The sequence below is a fragment of the Bos grunniens genome, chromosome 7 (assembly GCF_055505025.1).
Source record: "Bos grunniens cultivar Pamir isolate PY7600 chromosome 7, Bosgru_T2T1.0, whole genome shotgun sequence".
In the NCBI taxonomy this organism is placed as follows: domain Eukaryota; kingdom Metazoa; phylum Chordata; class Mammalia; order Artiodactyla; family Bovidae; genus Bos; species Bos grunniens.
In genome coordinates, this window is record NC_141171.1 from 1343646 (window position 1) to 1362982 (window position 19337).

Genomic DNA, 19337 nt, shown 5'->3' on the forward strand with positions numbered 1-19337 from the left:
CACTTACCTGTTTTCAGGAATGCAATGAAAATTTCCACCTTACATGTTTTAAGAGTCTTATTGATGGTACTATCAGAAAGGAATTCTATGTAGAATGATCACATTTGATTTGGGAAGAGTTTGAAATACTCTGTATTCATGGAGAAATATCTAGCAAGCAGTTGAAAATTAAAGACTAAAGCTCGAGAGAGATTTAGAATTAAGCATTATCTACATATAGGTGATAGTTGAAGCCATGTGAATGGACCCACTGAGAAAAGGGCCTGGGGCAGAGCCTTAGTGAACACACCCGCTGAGAGACTAGCAATGGAAAAATGCGAAAGAGTGCTCAGAGAGCTGGGAGGAAAATGTGATGGGTAGGAGCTAGCAGAAAAGAAAGCCTCAGAAAGAGTTGTACTCAGTGCTCTAATGCTTTTGTGGAATGGGGAGTGATATGGATAAAATAATTAGCATTTCTGTATGTTGTACTGTGATATCATTATCTTACCTTGCAGTGATTTTTTTGGTTATTTTGATTTACAGCATCTCTCTTGCATGAAGTATTTGTTACATCAGTTGTAATAAAAATTGTTTCTGAACATGACTTTCCAGGTTGATTTGTATTAGCCATCATTTAAAATTACTTTAAGATGCTTTTTATTATGTCATGGAGAACATCCAACAGATATATATATAATTTCTAAGGATGTGAAAAATAATCAAAATCCATTTGAGATCTACAGTAACTAAATAATGATAATGGATGGCTATTGACAAACTTGCTGACTGTTCAGCTATGTATGATCTTTTCTGCAATGCTGATGGATATATCCAGCACTCTAGGTGTGCAGAAGATATTTTATTGTTTTCTTTGCCTTTAAAATTCTATATGAAAAGACTGTAGTTTATAGTAAAAGTTTGTTTCTTCAGAATAAAACCAAAAGTAAAAATTGACAGTTAATAGAAAAATAAGAAACACATCTATTTTGCTTCTTAAAAATACTAGATTTGAAAGTAAAAAGTAGGTGGGTAACATTTGAGAACCTACACGGTTAAAATGTTCTTTTCAGCTCCTCTCAGTATAAGAAGCAGAAGACAGTGGAATATTACCTTTAGTGTGCTAACAGAACAATAAAATCTAGACTTTTTACCTTAATTTATCATTCAAGGATGAGAGAAAGTAAAAGAAGTTTTCAGATATGCAAAGACATGTTTACCATGAAAAGCAAGTTTATCCTTAACAGATCTTCATTGAAAGAACTTCTAAAATATGTAGAATAAGTAAGAAGGAGGAAGCACAGAAGTGAGATACGAATAGTACTGTGGTGGTTAATTTTATGTGTCACCTTCACAGGGCCACAAGGTTCCCAGGTATGTAGTCAACATCATTCTGAGTGTTTCTGTTAGGGTGTTTTTAGGTGAGACAAACATATAAATTGGTAGATTGAATAAGGCAGATTAAAGCAGATTGCCCTCTGTTGTGGTTGGACATCATCCAATCAGTTGAAGGTTTGGATGAAACAAAGGCGGTGATTATCCTTCAAATAAGTAAGTTTCTTCTTGCCTGACCGCCTTCAAACTGGTCGTACTGCCTTCAAACTGGTCGTTGGCTTTTTCCTGCCCTTGGAGTTAAACTGAAACATCAGCGCGTCTTGCCAGCCTTGGACTGGAACTCCACCATCAACTCTCCAACTTACTGACTTACCCTGCAGATCCTGGGACTTGTTCAGTTCAGTTGCTCAGTCATGTCTGATTCTTTGCGATCCCCTGGACTGCAATACGCCAGGCTTCCCTGTCCATCACCAACTCCCGGAGCTCGCTCAAGTCATGTCCATTGAGTCGATGATGCCATCCAACCATCTCATCCTCTGTCGTCCCCTCTTCCTCTTGCCTTCAGTCTTTCCCAGCATCAGGGTCTTTTCTAAAGAGTCAGTTCTTTGCATCAGGTGGCCGAAGTATTGAAGCTTCAGCTTCAGCATTAGTCCTTCCAATGAATGTTCAGGACGGATTTCCTTTAGGATGGTTTGATCTCCTTGCTGTCCAAGGGACACTCAAAAGCCTTCTATCAACACCGCAACTCAAAAGCATCAGTTGTTCGGTGCTCCGCTTTCTTTATTGTCCTTGATAGCCTCCTTTATGGGACTCATTAGCCTCCATAATTGCATGAGCCAGTTCCTTACGAAATAAATCTCTTTATATACGCAAATATCTTACTGGTCTGTTTCTCTGGAGAACCTTGACTAATATAAGAACGGACAGGCATCTGTAGGTAAAGTTTAACAAACATTGACTGTATGAAGCACTGACTATTAGAGAGGGGATAATTAAAGCAAGGTGGAACTGTATAGTGGACAGTTATGCATAAGATGAGAAGTGGTGATTGGAGTTGCTTTCTAAAGGCAGGGTGAAAGGTAGTCCCCCAGAAGATACATTCATGTCTGATCCCTGGAACGTGTGAACGTGGAAACATTATTTGGGGGGTAAAAAGCCTTTGCAGTTGTCATTAATAAAGATCCTTAGATGAGATCATCCTTGATAGCGTAGATAGGTCCTAAATCCAATGAGAAGTGTGTTTGTAAGAGACAGAAGCGAAGGGACACACACAGAGGAGAAGGCCACATGAAAGCAAAGGTTGGAGTTGCAGCCACAAACCAAGGTCACGTGGAGCTGCCAGAAGCTAGAACAGGCAAGGAAGGGTTCTTCACTAGGACCTTCAGTAGAAAGATGGCCCTGCCAGCCACCTTGATTTAACACTTCTGGCCTTCAGAATTGTGAGAGAATAATAAATTCCTGTTGTTTAAACAAACATCAAGTTTATAGTACTTTGTTATAGAAGCCTTTTAAGAGCCTTGTGTTATTTAGGAAGAAGATAGAGACATTGATTAAATGTCTGCATTCACAGATGAAGAAAAAGCCAAATTTCATTTAGTGTTTATAGATGATTTCCCTGGCCTCTTGGATTCTACCTTGGATCCTTAGAGAGATCTCTTGCCCTAGATGTTAATCTTTGGGTAAAGCTCTCCTCTCCTGGATAGTTACCCCTCCTCTCAGGTCAGGGAGGATGGCAAAAGATTGGCATCACAGCTGCCTCTCTGTGTCAAAGGACTTTTACAGGAAGCTTTCTTCTTAGGTTTGATCTTCTTGATGGGCTTGAGTTGCCAAATGTGGATCCTGGTGGATTAAGAGAGCCCCTCATTGCTGCTTGACTCACATGAGAAATGTGAGTGTTCCAAGTGAGAAATTCCTGCTTAAGTTGATTTAAATAAGGAAGACATTAATCCTGTGTCAGAACCAGAAGCTCCAAGGTAGGGCAGCTTTCACGGTCCAGGAATTCAGCACTCAGCAGTGTTCCCAAGGATCTTGTCCCTTTCATTGTCCCTTTGCCAATGTATTAATAACTTTGCTGCTGCTGCTGCTAAGTTACTTCAGTCGTGTCTGACCCTGTGCGACCCCATAGACGGCAGCCCACTAGGCTCCTCTGTCCCTGGGATTCTCCAGGCAAGAACTCTGGAGTGGGTTGCCATTGCCTTCTCCGATTAATAGCTTTAACTTTATCCTAAGATTTTCCCTTCTCTATCATAAAATGACTGTCAGCAAAAACTTGACTCATATGTTCTATTACTCACATCCTGTGGAAAGCAGAGAGAAGTCCTGTCATTCATATGTAATGTAACTTCTGTGTGGTAAATCTTAGATTGTCTGTCTACCTCCCAAAGTTTGGGCTCCAGTAGGTGTCACATAAAGCATGTTACTGTGTAGAGGTGATGACCAAATTAAATTAGGTTTCTGTTTCTGGTTTTCATTTGGTGGTAGATATTTTTGGCAACTAATAGCATCCATTTGAAACCTCAAAGTGATCCCTTGGCCTTGCCTGAAGCTGGGGCAAAATAGCCTGGAAAGAAATAAATTAAAAAGTGACTGTCCATAGACCTGCCTACAAATGCTCTCCCATGCCTCCTTCCATGTGAACCAGCAAAGACATTCAAGAATGTTAGGTCATCAAGGCAGGACCAGTCTCTGCTTGGAATGAGAGGGAATGAATCTCCTTCCTATGTGTAATTATCCATATTCCTCTTCTGATTCTTAGCATTCTGACTTAGTTGTGTATATTGGGAACTGGATTTGTATAAGTAAAATTTGAAAAATAGTTTCTCAGGAAAGAGCTGATTGGCATGAAATGTTAGTAAGCATTGTTGCTCCAGTAAGAAAAAAGCCTACCAGCAATGTAGAGAGAATTCTAGCTGCAGAGGGTCTTAGACCTCCAAGTGGTTTGAGTGCACACATGGAGGGAGAGGAGTCAGTAAAGAAGGTTAGCAAGGAGGGCTCTGAAAGAAAAGGAGGAAGTGGAGAATCAGGAGGATGGGGGTCTTGGAAGCCAAGAGAGTGTAGAGTGCTCAGTGGGACACTTGTAGCTGTCAGGTCAGTTTGGAAGAGGATCACACATGTCTTGGGTTTTAGCAGTGCTGAGATTATTGATGCCTTTTCAGAGCACTTTTAGTGGAGTGACTGAATGCAGAGATTAAAATGTCATGAGGAGGGACTTGTCTGGTGGCCCACTGGTTGAGAATCTGCCGTGCAGCGCAGGGTATGTGAGTCCAGTCCCTGGTGCGGGAACTAAGATCTCACATGCTGCGGGGCAGCTAAGCCTGTGCACTGCAGTTACTGAACCTGTGTGCTCCAGAGCCAGCTTGCTGCAACTCCTGAGCCCACGTTCCACAACCAGAGAATCCACACACCACAAGAAGAGATCCCACATGGTGCAACAAAGAGCCGACAGCAGCCAAGTAAATACAGGCTTTTAAAATGTGGTGAGAAGTGGGTGGACACTGAGGAGATGAGAATCACAGGTACAGATAGCTCTTGAGAACAGTAGCAGTAAAGGGGAGTCTTTTGAGATACTGTTCTTTCTTCTCCTTTATTTTTACGATGGAAGAAACAAGCAGGTTTAAATGAGAGGAAAAAAGGCAGGGAATGATCATTGATACAAGGTTCCTGAGAAAACAGGAAAGGCTAGGGTCCAAGTTGTTTCTGCAGGCCATTATGATAACAAATCCTACCAGAAAATATATATATATACAACAGAAGTATTTGGGGAGGGATTTAAAAAACTAGATACAAGATTAAGGCAAAAATTAAAATTTACACATAAGTTAACAAATTAAAAGAGTAAGCATTTTCAGTGTTGCAGAGACTAAACAACTGATGAAGACGAGTGATAACAGATGGTGCAGGTTTGACAGGAAACAGCAAACTCTGTAAGGCAATTAGTCTGCAACTGAAAATAAATTAGATTCGAGTGAAATTAGAAATAGTAAGTTTATCCATGGAAGTAATAAAGGGATGAAAGCTAGCGACTTAAGTCCAGTAGCTAAATGTATAAAATTAAGAAGTTGGGTGAAAAACAGTCCTGTGGTTACCAAAGGGGAAAGGGGGAGGGATAAATTTGGGATTAACAGGTGACACTGCTATATACAAAAAAAAAAACAACAAGAACTACTGCATAGCACAGGGAACGCTATTCAGTATCTTTTAATAACCTACCAGTTCAGTTCAGTCCCTCAGTCGTGTCCGACTCTTTGCGGCCCCATGAACCACAGCACGCCAGGCCTCCTGGTCCATCACCAACTCCCAGAGTCCACCCAAACCCATGTCCATCAAGTCCGTAATGCCATCCAACTGTCTCATTCTCCATTGTCCCCTTCTCCTCCTGCCGTCAATCTTTCCCAACATGAGGGTCTTTTCAAATGAGTCAGCTCTTCACATCAGGTGGCCAAAGTATTGGAGCCTCAGCTTCAGCATCAGTCCTTCCAATGAATATTCAGGACTGATTTCCTTTAGGATGGGCTGGTTGGATCTCCTAGCAGTCCAAGGAACTCTTAAGAGTCTTTTCCAATACCACAGTTCAAAAGCATCAATTTTTCAGCACTCAGCTTTCTTTATAGTCCAACTCTCACATCCATATATGACTACTGGAAAAACCATAACCTTGACTAGACAGACCTTTGTCGGCAAAGTAATGTCTCTGCTTTTTAAAATGCTGTCTAGGTTGATCATAACTTTTCTTCCAAGGAGCAAGTGTCTTTTAATTTCATGGCTGCAATCACCATCTGCAGTGATTTTGGATCCCCCCAAAATAGAGTCTGCCACTGTTTCCACTCTTTCCCATCTATTTCCCATGAAGTGATGGGACAGGATGACATGATCTTAGTTTTCTGAGTGTTGAGCTTTAAGTCAACCTTTTCACTCTCCTCTTTCAGTTTCATCAAGAGGCTCTTTAGTTCTTCACTTTCTGCCGTAAGCGTGGTGTCATCTGCATATCTGAGGTTATTGATATTTCTCCCAGAAATCTTGATTCCAGCTTGATTCCCCACACGGCATGGCTTAGTTTCATTGAGTTAGACAAGGCTGTGGTCCATGTGATCAGATTGGGTAGTTGTCTGGGATAGTGGTGTCAGTCTGTCTGCCCTCTGACGCCCTCTCTCAGCGCCTACTGTCTTACTTGGGTTTTTCTTACCTTGGACGTGGAATATCTCTTCATGGCTGCTCCAGCGAAGTGCAGCCACTGCTTCTGACCTTGGACGTGGGGTAGTTCATCTCGGCCGCTGTGCCGTGCAGCTGCCGCTCCTGTGCCACGCATTATTATAACCTTTAGTGGAAAATAATTTATAGAAGAGTATATATATATATATATACACACACACACACACACACCCACTCACACATATATCTAACTGAATCACTTTGCTGTACATCTGAAACTAATCCAATTATAAATCAATTACACTTCAATTTTCTAAAAAGTTGGGAACAAAAGTAAAGAATTGTATTTTTTATTTGAATCATAAAATTAAATTCAACATTGAAAATAAAGACAAGAAGTAAAAAATCTAAAGATTAAAGAAATTATAATCTAATGTGAAAATAGTGAAAATGGAAACATCTAAATTTAGGGTAACTAGTTAGGTCCATTTTTATTTTTACTTCTTTTACAGAAAACAACTGATAGAATGTTACCCCTGTCAGAACATTACCACATGAAACAGAGTGGTCTTTGGCACAAGCTTTTTCTTTATATCAGGTCTTGCTTAATCTCCCTCTGTTGTTCTTCTCTTGCTCCCGTCATGATATGAGTTAAGTGTCTGCTGTATGCCAGAGATACTGAAAAAGATGCTAGATATCACGTTCCAGGAGACTCAGAGTGTGATAAATGCTAAAATAAATGGAATCTCAGGGTACCATGGGAACATGAATAAAACACCCAACTCAGCGTTAGGAAATTGGGAAGGCTTTTCAGAGAGGATACTTTAGCGCAGTTCTGAGGCTTAGAAGGTGGTCAGCAGAGGAGTCGTGGGATTGGCCTTTAAGGTGGAGGAAACAAGACACGCATTCTCTGGAAGCTAGAGTCTTGCCGGGGCACCTGTGCTGTGTGCCTAAGGATTCCAGCAGCTGCCCATCCCTAGGCCCACTTGGCTCTTGCAAGTTCTCAGGATGCAGGAGGAAGCATCACCCACACAACAATGTGGATATCACTACTTGGCAGATGGGGTGGTTGCAGTTTTAAGAAATGGGAGTGAAACTAATCAACGTGGAGAACTTTAGGCCGCTCTGAGGTGGGGAAGAGTATTTATTTACTTATCTACTCACAGCCTACTTTAAATATTCAAATATTTAATATCTGCCCTTCAGTGTATCATTGAAGGGCAGATATTAGAGTAGCCCCTGCTCTCCGCAGTTTGAGAGAATTTGTGCACAATTTGTGCTCCCATGCACACCAGCAACGAAGACCCAGTGCAGCCAAAAATAAATAAAATTTGTTTGATTTTCACAAGAAGTTTAAGAGACAGTCTTTGTTCTGTATGTTTATGCTGGTCGCTTGTGCCCCTCCCCTTTCTGCTTGAACAGTTTTCAAGTGTTTTAGCTTCCAACTTCCACTAAACTTAGACCATTATGTTGCTCTTTTCCTTTCCTAAATTTGTAAGCTCTCTGCGTTGGCATTTTTAACTACTTTGTTGATACTTAATTTCTGTGCCAGGCATGCATCTTCAATCCATTTAGTGGTGCTTTAACATTAAAGACCAAGGTGTTTGGTTCTGTTGTATTTCTCTCTGGTATTTAGTATGTTACTGAGCATTTAAGTTAATATTCGTTGAAGTGAGTATTCCATAATTGTTCCTGTCCAGAATTGTTTGGTTCTTGTTAAGGGATAATTAGTCTCATTACTATTTCTGGGCTCAACAGGAAAGTCCATACAGAAAAAAAATTGAAGTTAAGTTTCTCAATAATGTAAAAATGTTTTCCAAATTTACTGAGATATATTTGACAAATAAAATTGTAAAATACTTTATCATTTTATATCACCTATTATTTCACATTTTCATTATGATTTTTAGTGGAAGTAAATTTAGTGATTCATAGATATTTTATGCCATACTACTGCTTGTCTTTACTTAATAAATTACTTCAAGTATAAATAACTGGGATTAAATTCTGGAGTAGTGCCAGTCAGTCATCAGTCCTCTTGAGAAGTTGTGTTGTAGAGCTGTTGACATTATTTTCATTGTTCAAGTTATTTGTTAATTAAAGCCAAGCATAGATAAGCATACCATGGTACTAAGTGATTATAAAAATCCCTTATTTTTTTTTTCTGAACTTCCTTGAACAAGAACGTGAATTTAGGGACTTCCCTGGTGGCTCAGCTGGTAAAGAATCCGCCTGCAATGTGGGAGACCGGGGTTTGATCCGTGGGTTGGGAAGATCTCCAGAAAAGGGAAAGGCTACCCACTCCAGTATTCTGGCCTGGAGAATTCCATGGACTGTATAGTCCATGGGGTTGCAAAGAGTTGGACATGACTGAGCAACTTTCACTTCATCGGTGGTCCAGTGGTTAAGAATCCCCCTGCCAATGCAGAGGACATGGGTTTGATCCCTGGTTCAGGAAGATTCCACGTGTTGAGGGGCGGTTAGAGCCTGCATGCTACAACTACTAGAGCCTGTGCTCTGCAACAAGAGGAACCACTGCAGTGAGAAGCCTGCACACCACAACTGGAGAGTAGCCCCCACTCTGCAATTTGAGAAAGTCCGAGCACACCAGCAACAGAGACCCAGTGCAGCCAAGAGCAGATAAAATCTGTTAAATAAGAACTTGAATTTCTTACTATATTTTTATTGATATAAAGGTTTTCAAAGACCCTTAGTGAATAATGATTTGGATAAATTTGGGGGAACAGGAAACTTCTTTTCCACATACAATCTGTTGTTGGAATTTGTATTGATGATGGAGTTGTTCGTAGAATCTGTTCTTAGTGGGTGAGGATTCCTTAAGAGGATTTTTAATTTTCCCTTCAGTATGTTTCGTAAATTTTGCTCTTTTGTTGTACCCCTTGGTGTGTCTTTTCAGTCTTAGACTTTGTGACTTACTAGAGAACTGCTGTTCTTCTAAGTGGACAATGATACTGTTAAAATCAGAGAGAAAGAATGAAATCGAAGTGGTAGGTATTAGGAGCTAGGAAAATGGGGTGGAGGTGTGCTACTGGGTTGTGGATAGACTTCACACACATCTGTGCAGAAAATACCCATGTTTCATAGAAGACAAGCATACAGATCTCTAGGTATTCTTGAAAATTTTCCCAAGACAGTGAGGTTATCATAACACATTGACTAAATGCTTATATTTTTAAGCATGATAATTATCTATGAAACAGACATTATTACCGAAAGTAATATCTGTTTCAAAATTTCAGAGTTTGATGATTTTTTTGTGTCTTTCAAAAGTTGACTATTAAAATCATGACATAGGGCTTCCCTGGTGGCTCAGAGTGTAAAAATACTGCCTGCAATGCACGAGACCTGGGTCGGGAAGATTCCCTGGAAAAGGAAACGCCAACCCACTCCAGTATTCTTGCCTGGAGAATCTTATGGACATATGGACAGAGGAGCCTGGTGGGCTATAGTTCATGGGGTCACAAAGAGTCAGACACGACTGAGAAACTTACACAAAATCATGACATAACCTTTTTTTCTCTCTGTTTGACTGAGAAAGGACTTAAGTTTCAGAGTGTAGAAACTGTTTCAGGAAAAGGTGAGTCATAGTTGTCAACAGTGTCAATCACGACAAATTGGGAAATCGTCTGTCTCCCACTTTGTAGTAACAAATCTGCTCTCATTGCTGTTCATCACCAGGATAATAAAAGAATTTAGGGAAAGCTATTATTTAAGAGGGAATGATAGATGTAGCATTTCTCTGAAGTTAGTGACATCTCTACATTTTACGTTTTCTCTAAGTAGTGTGAACATTTCATTTCTTTTGCTAAGCAGTGTGCTTCCAGGGCATAGACAGCAACCATTTCCCCCCTGGTGTTGTCTTATTGTACACCTCATTTGTTTAATGTTTAATTTTTCATTGTTTATTTCCTTCTAGTGTTACCCATTTGTGCTGCGCTCCTTTCCTTCCCTCCCTCTCAGCCCTCAGAGTACTGGCAGTGCCAATTCCAGGAAGGCTAGGGCACACCGTTCTCTGGCACTGCATGTCTTCAGAATAAATGTTTGTGACTTTCTTCCTCCTTCTGAACTGCCCTTCCCTTTTCATTTTAACCTGCTATAAAAGTAAGGATGAGAATGGAAAGAGCAGCCAGGGACAGCTTTTTAAGATAGGCAGAGTGCCAGAGATATAATTCCCGTGTTTGCAGAATCAAAAATTGATCAACTTCCCCTGACAAATTTAAATGTACTTGAAAAAACTTCCCTCCAAATCTAGGACAATGACCATGTAATTTATTGTCCCAGTGGATAGTTTCGGTGTCTTTGTGTATTTTGTTAGACAAGTAGCTATAATAAGTTAATATATGTATCCTAATGTGAAACTATAGAGACATATTTGCCCATAAATATAAATTAGATGAGGCTTTCCTGGTGACACAGCAGTAGAGAATCCACCTACAATGTGGAAGCCACAGAAGACGTGGGTTTGATCCCTGGGTGGAAAAGATTCCCTGGAGAAGGGCACGGCAGCCCACTCCAATATTCTTCCTTGGATAATCCCATGGACCGAGGAGCCTGGCAGGCTACAGTCCTTAGGGTCACACAGAGTTGGACACAACTGAAGTAGCTTAACACAGCACATAAATTACAGGAATATTTATTCTAGTTTCATGTTATTTTCCGTGATAGTTCAGTTGGTAAAGAATCCTCCTACAGTGCAGGAGACCCTGGTTCCATTCCTGGGTTGGGAAGATCTGCTGGAAGCTACCCACTCCAATATTCTTGGACTTCCCTTGTGGCTCAGCTGGTAAAGAATTCGCCTGCAGTCTGGGAGACCTGAGTTCGATCCCTGGGTTGGGAAGATCCCCTGGAGAAGGGTAAGGCTACCTACTCCAGTATTCTGGCCTGGAGAATTCCATGGACTGTACAGTCCATGGGGTCGCAAAGAGTCAGACACAACTGAGCGACTTTCACTTCACATGTTACTTTAACTAATTTAAACTTTCATATGCAGACCTGAACTTTTCTAATTTTCTTCGACACTTACTGAGAAGTTTGTTCAAGGATACTTGAATTTTAACAAGACTGTTAGTAACAGAACCAAAAGTTTGGCTTTCTCATTTACGCCAAGCAAAATCAGTCTCCTTGTGGTGATGATGGAGATGGGGATCAGGAGATAAGTAATGCAAAGAAATAGAGGAAGGCAACAGAATGGGAAAGACTGGAGATGTCGTCAAGAAAATTAGAGATACCAAAGGAACATTTCATGCAAAGATGGGCACAATAAAGGACAGAAATAGTATGGACCTAGCAGAAGCAGAAGATATTAAGAGGTGGCAAGAATACCCAGAAGATCTATACAAAAAAAAAGATCTTCATGACCCAGATAACCACAATGGTGTGATCACTCACCTAAAGCCAGATGAAGTCAAGTGGGCCTTGGAAGCATCATTACCAACAAAGCTAGTGGAGGTGATGGAATTCCAGTTGAGCTATTTCAAATCCTAAAAGATGATGCTGTGAGAGTGTTGCACTCAATATACCAGCAAATTTGGAAAACTCAGCAGTGGCCACAGGATTGGAAAAGGTCTGATTTCATTTCAATCCCAAAGAAAGGCAATGCCAAAGAATGCTCAAACTACCACACAATTGCACTCATCTCACATGCTAGTAAAGTAATGCTCAAAATTCTCCAAGCCAGGCTTCAACAGTATGTGAACCGTGAACTTCCAGATGTTCAAGCTGGATTTAGAAAAGGCAGAGGAACCAGAGATCAAGTTGCCAACATCTGCTGGATCATCGAAAAAGCAAGAGAGTTCCCAGAAAAACATTTATTTCTCCTTTATTGACTGTGCCAAAGTCTTTGACTGTGTGGATCACAACAAACTGTGGAAAATTCTGAAAGAGATGGGAATACCAGACCACCTGACCTGCCTCTTGAGAAATTTGTATGCAGGTCAGGAAGCAACAGTTAGAACCAAACACGGAACAACAGACTGGTTCCAAATTGGGAAAGGAATAGGTCAAGGCTGTATATTGTCACCCTGCTTATTTAACTTATATGCAGTGTACATCATGTGAAATGCTGGGCTGGAAGAAGCACAAGTTGGAATCAAGATTGCTGGGAGAAATATCAATAACCTCAGATATGCAGATGACACCACCCTTCTGGCGGATAGTAAAGAGGAACTACAGAGCCTCTTGATCAAAGTGAAAGAGGAGAGTGAAAAAGTTGGCTTAAAATTCAACATTCAGAAAACTAAGATCATGGCATCTGACCCCATCATTTCATGGCAAACAGATGGGGAAACCGTGGAAACAATGACAGACTTTATTATTTTGGGTTCCAAAATCACTGCAGATGGTGACTGCAGCCATGAAGTTAAAAGACGCTTGCTCCTTGGAAGAAAAGGTGTGACCAACCTAGATAGCGTATTAAAAAGCAGAGATATTACTTGGCTGACAAAGGTTCATCTAGTCAAAGCTATGATTTTTCCATTAGTCATGGATGAATGTGAGAGTTGGATTATAAAGAAAGCTGAGCACAGAAGAATTGATGCTTTTGAACTGTGGTGTTGGAGAAGACTCTTGAGTCCCTTGGACTGCAAGTAGATCAAACCAGTCAATCCAAAAGGAAATCAGTCCTGAATATTCATGGGAAGGACTGATGCTGAAGCTGAAACTCTTGATAGTTTGGCCATCTGATGCAAAGAACTGACTTAATGGACAAGACCCTGATGCTGGGAAAGATTGAAGGCAGGAGGAGAAGGGGACGATAGAGGATGAGATGGTTGGATGGCATCACCAACTTGATGGATGTGAGTTTGAGCAAGCTCCTGGAGTTGGTGAGGGACAGGGAAGCCTGGCGTGCTGCAGTTCATGGCATGGCAAAGAGTCAGACAGGACTGAGCAACTGAACTGAACTGCGGTGAATGAGCAGAAGTCAGGGTAGATCCATCCCTTGGATTGCTGGGGGTTCTGTTTGTCATATCTTCCTCCTCTCTTCACCAACCTACATTAGATATGGTCAGTCTTTAATATTTTATCAATCTGTGAAGTTAAACAGTCTCCCTTCTAATTTCCTTTACAGGTAACGTTTTAATGGAGCATCTCTCTCCCTGAACAGATATGGACTCGGATTCATTGCGTTGTCCTTTGTGGATGTATTTATAGCTCTGCTGGGAGCAAGCTGCTTGAAGTGCTGTGGTATCCAGAGAATAGTTAAGCACTTTGACGAAGACTTGATTGATTTTGTTTCCTTGAGGAAAAAGTTAATATCTCTGGTTGTTTTTTTTCCCTCTTCTCATCTGTCTAGTTGCTGATCATCTGGGCTGTGATCCTCAAACACGGTTCTTTGTCCCTCCTAACATCAAACAGTGGATTGCCTTGCTGCAGAGGGGAAATTGCACCTTTAAAGAGAAAATATCACGGGCTGCTTTCCACAATGCAGTTGCTGTAGTCATCTACAATAATAAATCCAAAGAGGAGCCAGTCACCATGACTCATCCAGGTAAACAAAAAAAGGAAGTTGTAGATTTTGTTTTCCCTCTGGCAAATTATTGCTTTATAGGAACGCATTCTACCTCTTGCTGAAACCATATCATTTCCAACATAATTCTAGGATTATATTTTTCTTTGGTATTGCCATTTGTTTGTTGAGATACATTTTTTTTCTTTTAGTTGAACTTTTTCTTACATAACGACAGTAAAACACTGTGAGACTTGCACTCATTAAGGAACTGACTGTGACTGAATCCTTAGTCATTTCACATTTCACTTGATAACTTTGAAAATAGTATCTTAGATTTAGAATCATTCGTCCAGATTATGTCATGCCTTTTATCTTATCAAAATGAATGTTGAAACTAACTTAGTAATTACTTTAATTATAGTAGTAACCATATTTCTTCATTTCTGTGGAAACAGGATATTTCTAATGTGCTTGTTTTAATAACAATGGTGCAATTTATTGAGCACTGCTATATATATGGCAGGCACGATATAGCAGTGAATTTTTTGGTTTTTATTAGACTTTACTTTTTAAAGCAATTTTAGGTTCCCAGCAGAATCTGGACATTTTTCAGACTGGCTTTTTTCACTTAGTTATATGCATTTAGGTTTCCTCCATGTCTTTTCATGACTCGATCGCTCATTATTTTTGAGTGCTGAATATTCCGGTTTCTGGGTGTTCCACAGTTTATTTATCAAGTCACTTACTGAAGGACATCTTGGTTGCTTCCAGGTTTGAGCAGTTATGAGTGAAGCCACCATAAACATACGTGCAGGTTTTTGTGTGGACATAAGTTTTCAATTCCCTTGGATAAATACTAAGGAGCCTGATTGCTGAGTTGTACAGTAAGAGGATAGTTTTGTAAGAAACCATCAAACTATTTTCCAGAGTGGCTGTACCACTTTATATATTTCCAGCAGCAGAAAATGAAAATTTCCTGTTACTCCACATCCTCACCAGCATTTCGTGCTGTCAGTTTTTTTTTTTTTTCCTTCTTTTTGGTCATTGTAATAGGTTGTTTTAATTTGTGTTTCTCTGGTGACATGTTGTAGAGGAGTCTCTTTTTTACATATTTTCTTAGACAGTCATGGCCTCATGGCCTCATCATGGCCATGTATGTTATAGGTACTCTCCCACTTACAGACCAAGAGATTGAAGCAAGCAAGGGCCAGCAGAAGAGAGGCTTAGACACAGGTGTTTTGGTGTTTACCTTTCAGTTTACCAATCTGTCTATTACAACTAGTTGAAACCTAGATAAACTTTAATTCTGCACTTATAAAAAATGTTAAAGATGAATGACTTATTTAAAGAATTAACTCTTTAATCATAATTAATATTTGCATTATCAATTTTAGACAGTTGTCTTGCAAAGACCTCACCTAATTTAAGATCATTGATACTTTTGTGTATATCTTAATAGAATAATGCAGATTAATTTAAATTTTATTGCTCTAACTTGTTTTATTCCCTTCAAATTAAGCATTTTAGAATTAAAATATATATATTTTTTCTTTCTCCAAAAGTAATTTGTGTTTATTGTAGGAAAACTGAAACTTTTTAAGGAAGGTATAAATAAAATAGAATGTGTGATTTTCACTGTCAGAGATCACTAACACAGCATTGTAAATCAGTTATCCTCAAAAAAAAAATGACAGTGGTTTTTCTGCTTAGGTCTTAGAGCAGATGCCAGTTTGCTCTCATCAGCTGTATTAGAGGGAAGAAAAAACTTCGAAATTTTGGACCTAATCATTCCTTGCTGTTTTCTTCTTACTGAAAACACAAAGAAAAATGGATAGCAAGAAATTCAACTGAGCAGAATGTATTTTTCTTTTTATGTGATGTTATTTTACATATACAAAACCACTAGAGAGGTAGTGAGAATGAGAATCTTTTAAGTATGTGAAGATCTGGGGATTATAAGAGAGGGAATCAAGTTTGTCTTTTTTTTCTCCCTCAATGATTTTTTGTTTAAAAAGGGAGAGAATTCTTTCTAAATTAACATGGATTTTCCATCTGTGTTCCTTGAAATGTTAAGAGTATCCAAAAATGTTCCATAGATGACCCATGCAGGAAAAAAGGTAAATGATGAAATAAGTTTTAGAAAATGCTTGAAAAATATTTCAATTTTAGAAGCTCCTAATAAACATACTGAAGTCTCTGAGAAGTCTTAAAGACTTGTTTTAATTGATTAACCTGCAGTTTCCCAAATTTATTAACCATGTAACTCTTTTATTACATTTTAGCTGATAACACAAATAAGGAAAATTAGATAGAGTTTGAGGATATATTCTTAGGATATAGAACTTTTGTAAGGCAAATGTAATATAAAAGCAATAAGAAATGGCTTTATAGTGCAAAACTATGGCTTTATAATACACAGAAAATTAGAAAGAACGTGACACAATGCTTCAGAGAGAAATTTAGTACCGTCTAATACCATTAAAGAACTCAAACATTGTGATCCAGTAATGTCACATCTAGACAGATGCTCTGGGATACTCCTCAGATTTTGATGTATATGTGTATCCTCTGGGAATCTTGTTAAAATGGAGATTTTGATTGAGTAGGTCTGGAGTGTAGCCTGAGACTCTGTTTTTAAGAAGTTTATATGTGACACTAATGCCACTGGTCCACAGGTCTGGCTTTGAGAAATAGGTAAAGATAAGAAAGCTAGGTTTCCTTCTCAGATTTTTCACTGACTTCCTCCCCGTGATGTAGGCCACGTTGCCTCCTCTGTAGGAAGACCTCTTTGGTCTCTCAGTCTCTTTCTCTGGAAGGCCATGAGTCCTTGCTGTGGAGGACAGCAGCATAGACAATCTCTGTGCTCTGAGAACCATTGTTCTCCTGGCTCATTAGTGTGCACTGCTTCTCTCTCCTTCACAGAGCCCTTTCTTCCTGTTTCTGTGTAAGGTTCAAGGACCCTTCTGTCAGAGTAACTAGATACCCCTTGTATCTGTACCTGCAAAGATACCTGGAATATACCTGTAGTTCCGCATCTCAAGGGGGAGATCCGTGTTTTAGCCCTCCCCTGCTCACATGTCAATTCTGTTATCCACCCTTCATTTGAGAAACAGCACTTTGTGCTGTGCATTGTAATATGAACTAATATGAACTGGTGAGAGTTGATAAAAAGAGCCTGGGCCACACCCTCAGTGAGTTTACTGTCTGAGGCCCCTTCAGTCTTCATAGCGTCTTTTTTGTAGCTCTGGACGGCACTGTCCTTTTGTTTTCTGTTGTCATCATGTGTATACTTGACTGGCGGTAGAGAGAAGACTATGGGTTTCTTTAAGTTAAAGTTTGTGTCTTTTTATTTTCTGCAATGGTTAGCAAAATATCTTGAACAAAATAAGTATGTGCTGCATTGAAATGATTTCATGAAGATATTTAGCTTTGTTAAGCTTTCATTTCATTTAAGGATATATTTTATAACTAATTTTAAAATTTCACATTGTTAAGTATTTCATTTTCTTGCCATGTTGACAATGTTTCAAGAGCTTATTCCTGTTTGTTCTAATGAATGCCCTTCATCTGGTGGCTGAAGGACATCTTTTCTGGCACAGTGTCCATGACATCATTGACAGGAAAGACCGCTCAATTTGTGGTTTTATTTGTTACCTCTACTTGGCAGAATAAGTTCTTTGTAATGTAGTTAACAAATATGTGGTAGTATAAAGGGGAAGTTATGGGCACTTGCATAGTTTAAAATAATGCACATTTGTATAAAAGTTAAGGATTTATTTTCCTGGTTTTTAAAAATTAATATAGACTTTATTGCTTAACAGTCATAAATTGTGTCAAATTGTTGTCAAGTCAGAGAGCTCTTTGATAGTTTTATTTGTATGTCTGTAAGAATCTGTGAGCATTTTTTCATTTTAATAGGAAGATGAGGTAATTTAGGTAAACATTTAACCAAATAATTTACTTTTCTATCTTTATGTCAATTAGCAGTATCGAATGCTTCTTTAGTGTTCCTTTAACTGGTTGAATAGAATCAATCAAATAGCTCTTTACCTTTTCTGCATCATATTCTCTTTTTTAAAAAAGATATATAGCTCTATATTATCTAGCAATGAATAGAAAAAAATTACTCTGTAAAATATAGAATATTCTCTTTGTGAATAGGAAAAAAATCACACCTTGTGAAAACAAGTAAAGATAAATCACAAATACATTGTAAAATATCTTTAAATATCCATAATTTGGGCCACTTAATGTAAATCTATTCTTTTATTCTAAAAGCCCATCAAGAAAATAAATAATAGTCATACTGTTGCTTTAACTGTTTAGTTTTTAGGGTCTAATTGAATATGAATTTAATTACTTCAGAACAGATTGAGTTTGCATTTTAAATATTCTCTTTGTGAATAGGAAAAAAATTACACCTTGTGAAAACAAGTAAAGATAAATCACACATACATTGTAAAATATCTTTAAATATCCATAATTTGGGTCACTTAATGTAAATCTATTCCTTTATTCTAAAAGCCCATCAAGAAAATAAATAATAGTCATACTGTTGCTTTAACTGTTTAGTTTTTAGGGTCTAATTGAATATGAATTTAATTACTTCAGAACAGATTGAGTTTGCATTTTAAATATTCTCTTTGTGAATAGAAAAAAATCACACCTTGTGAAAACAAGTAAAGATAAATCACACATACATTGTAAAATATCTTTAAATATCCATAATTTGGGCCACTTAATGTAAATCTATTCCTTTATTCTAAAAGCCCATCAAGAAAATAAATAATAGTCATACTGTTGCTTTAACTGTTTAGTTTTTAGGGCCTAATTGAATATGAATTTAATTACTTCAGAACAGATTGAGTTTGCATTTTAAATTTTACTATACTCTTAATTGTGTCTGTGGCCTGAGTTTGCAAATATCTCTTCTGTATCTTCCATATGATCCATACACTTTTTTCAGAAATTCATGATTATCAAGAAAAATTTGAAACTAATATGTAAGCAGTAGCTTTTGAAAAAGAACAACTTTTAAAAAATGACTGCTGATGATTGTTTTAAAACATTCCTGTAAGCTCTGAACTTGTCCTTTATTTCCCTGGAAGTGGAGAGCCCCTCCCTCTGCTAGATACTTAAGACAATTTATCTTCTAGTATTCCTAATTCAGACACTGCAGGCTCAGTATCCTGAGTAAATTGATTGGACTCATCACTTGACTTGTGATTTTATCTTGCTTGTACTTATCCTTTCCTCTCCAGCAGTAGAAGAGGAGGAAGCTGAAATAATGTAAACGATCTGCGTGGGGTTTAGAATACTAGCTTAGAAATCAGTTTCACAGGTTACAGGACAGAAGGCATTTTTTACTTGTTAGCTGTTCATATGACGGTGACCTGGATTTACAGGGACA

The 19337-nt window shown here is 38.7% G+C and overlaps 1 protein-coding gene across 10 annotated transcripts in view; it reads left to right on the plus strand.

Moving 5' to 3' along the window:
• The window catches only part of RNF130 (ring finger protein 130), a 142871-nt gene that overhangs the window by 28372 nt on the left and 95162 nt on the right, over positions 1 to 19337 (plus strand). For 8 of the 10 annotated variants that reach the window (XR_015166355.1, XR_015166356.1, XR_015166358.1 and 5 more), the window contains exon 2: positions 13772 to 13966. The exons of the other annotated variants lie outside the window; for them this stretch is intronic. Coding sequence is in view for 4 of the 8 variants with exons in the window: in XM_086407869.1 (XP_086263995.1) it covers positions 13772 to 13966 (195 nt within the window). In the remaining 4 variants the exon portion in view is untranslated. The remainder of the gene's footprint in view (positions 1 to 13771; positions 13967 to 19337) is intronic. 10 annotated transcript variants of the gene reach the window in all.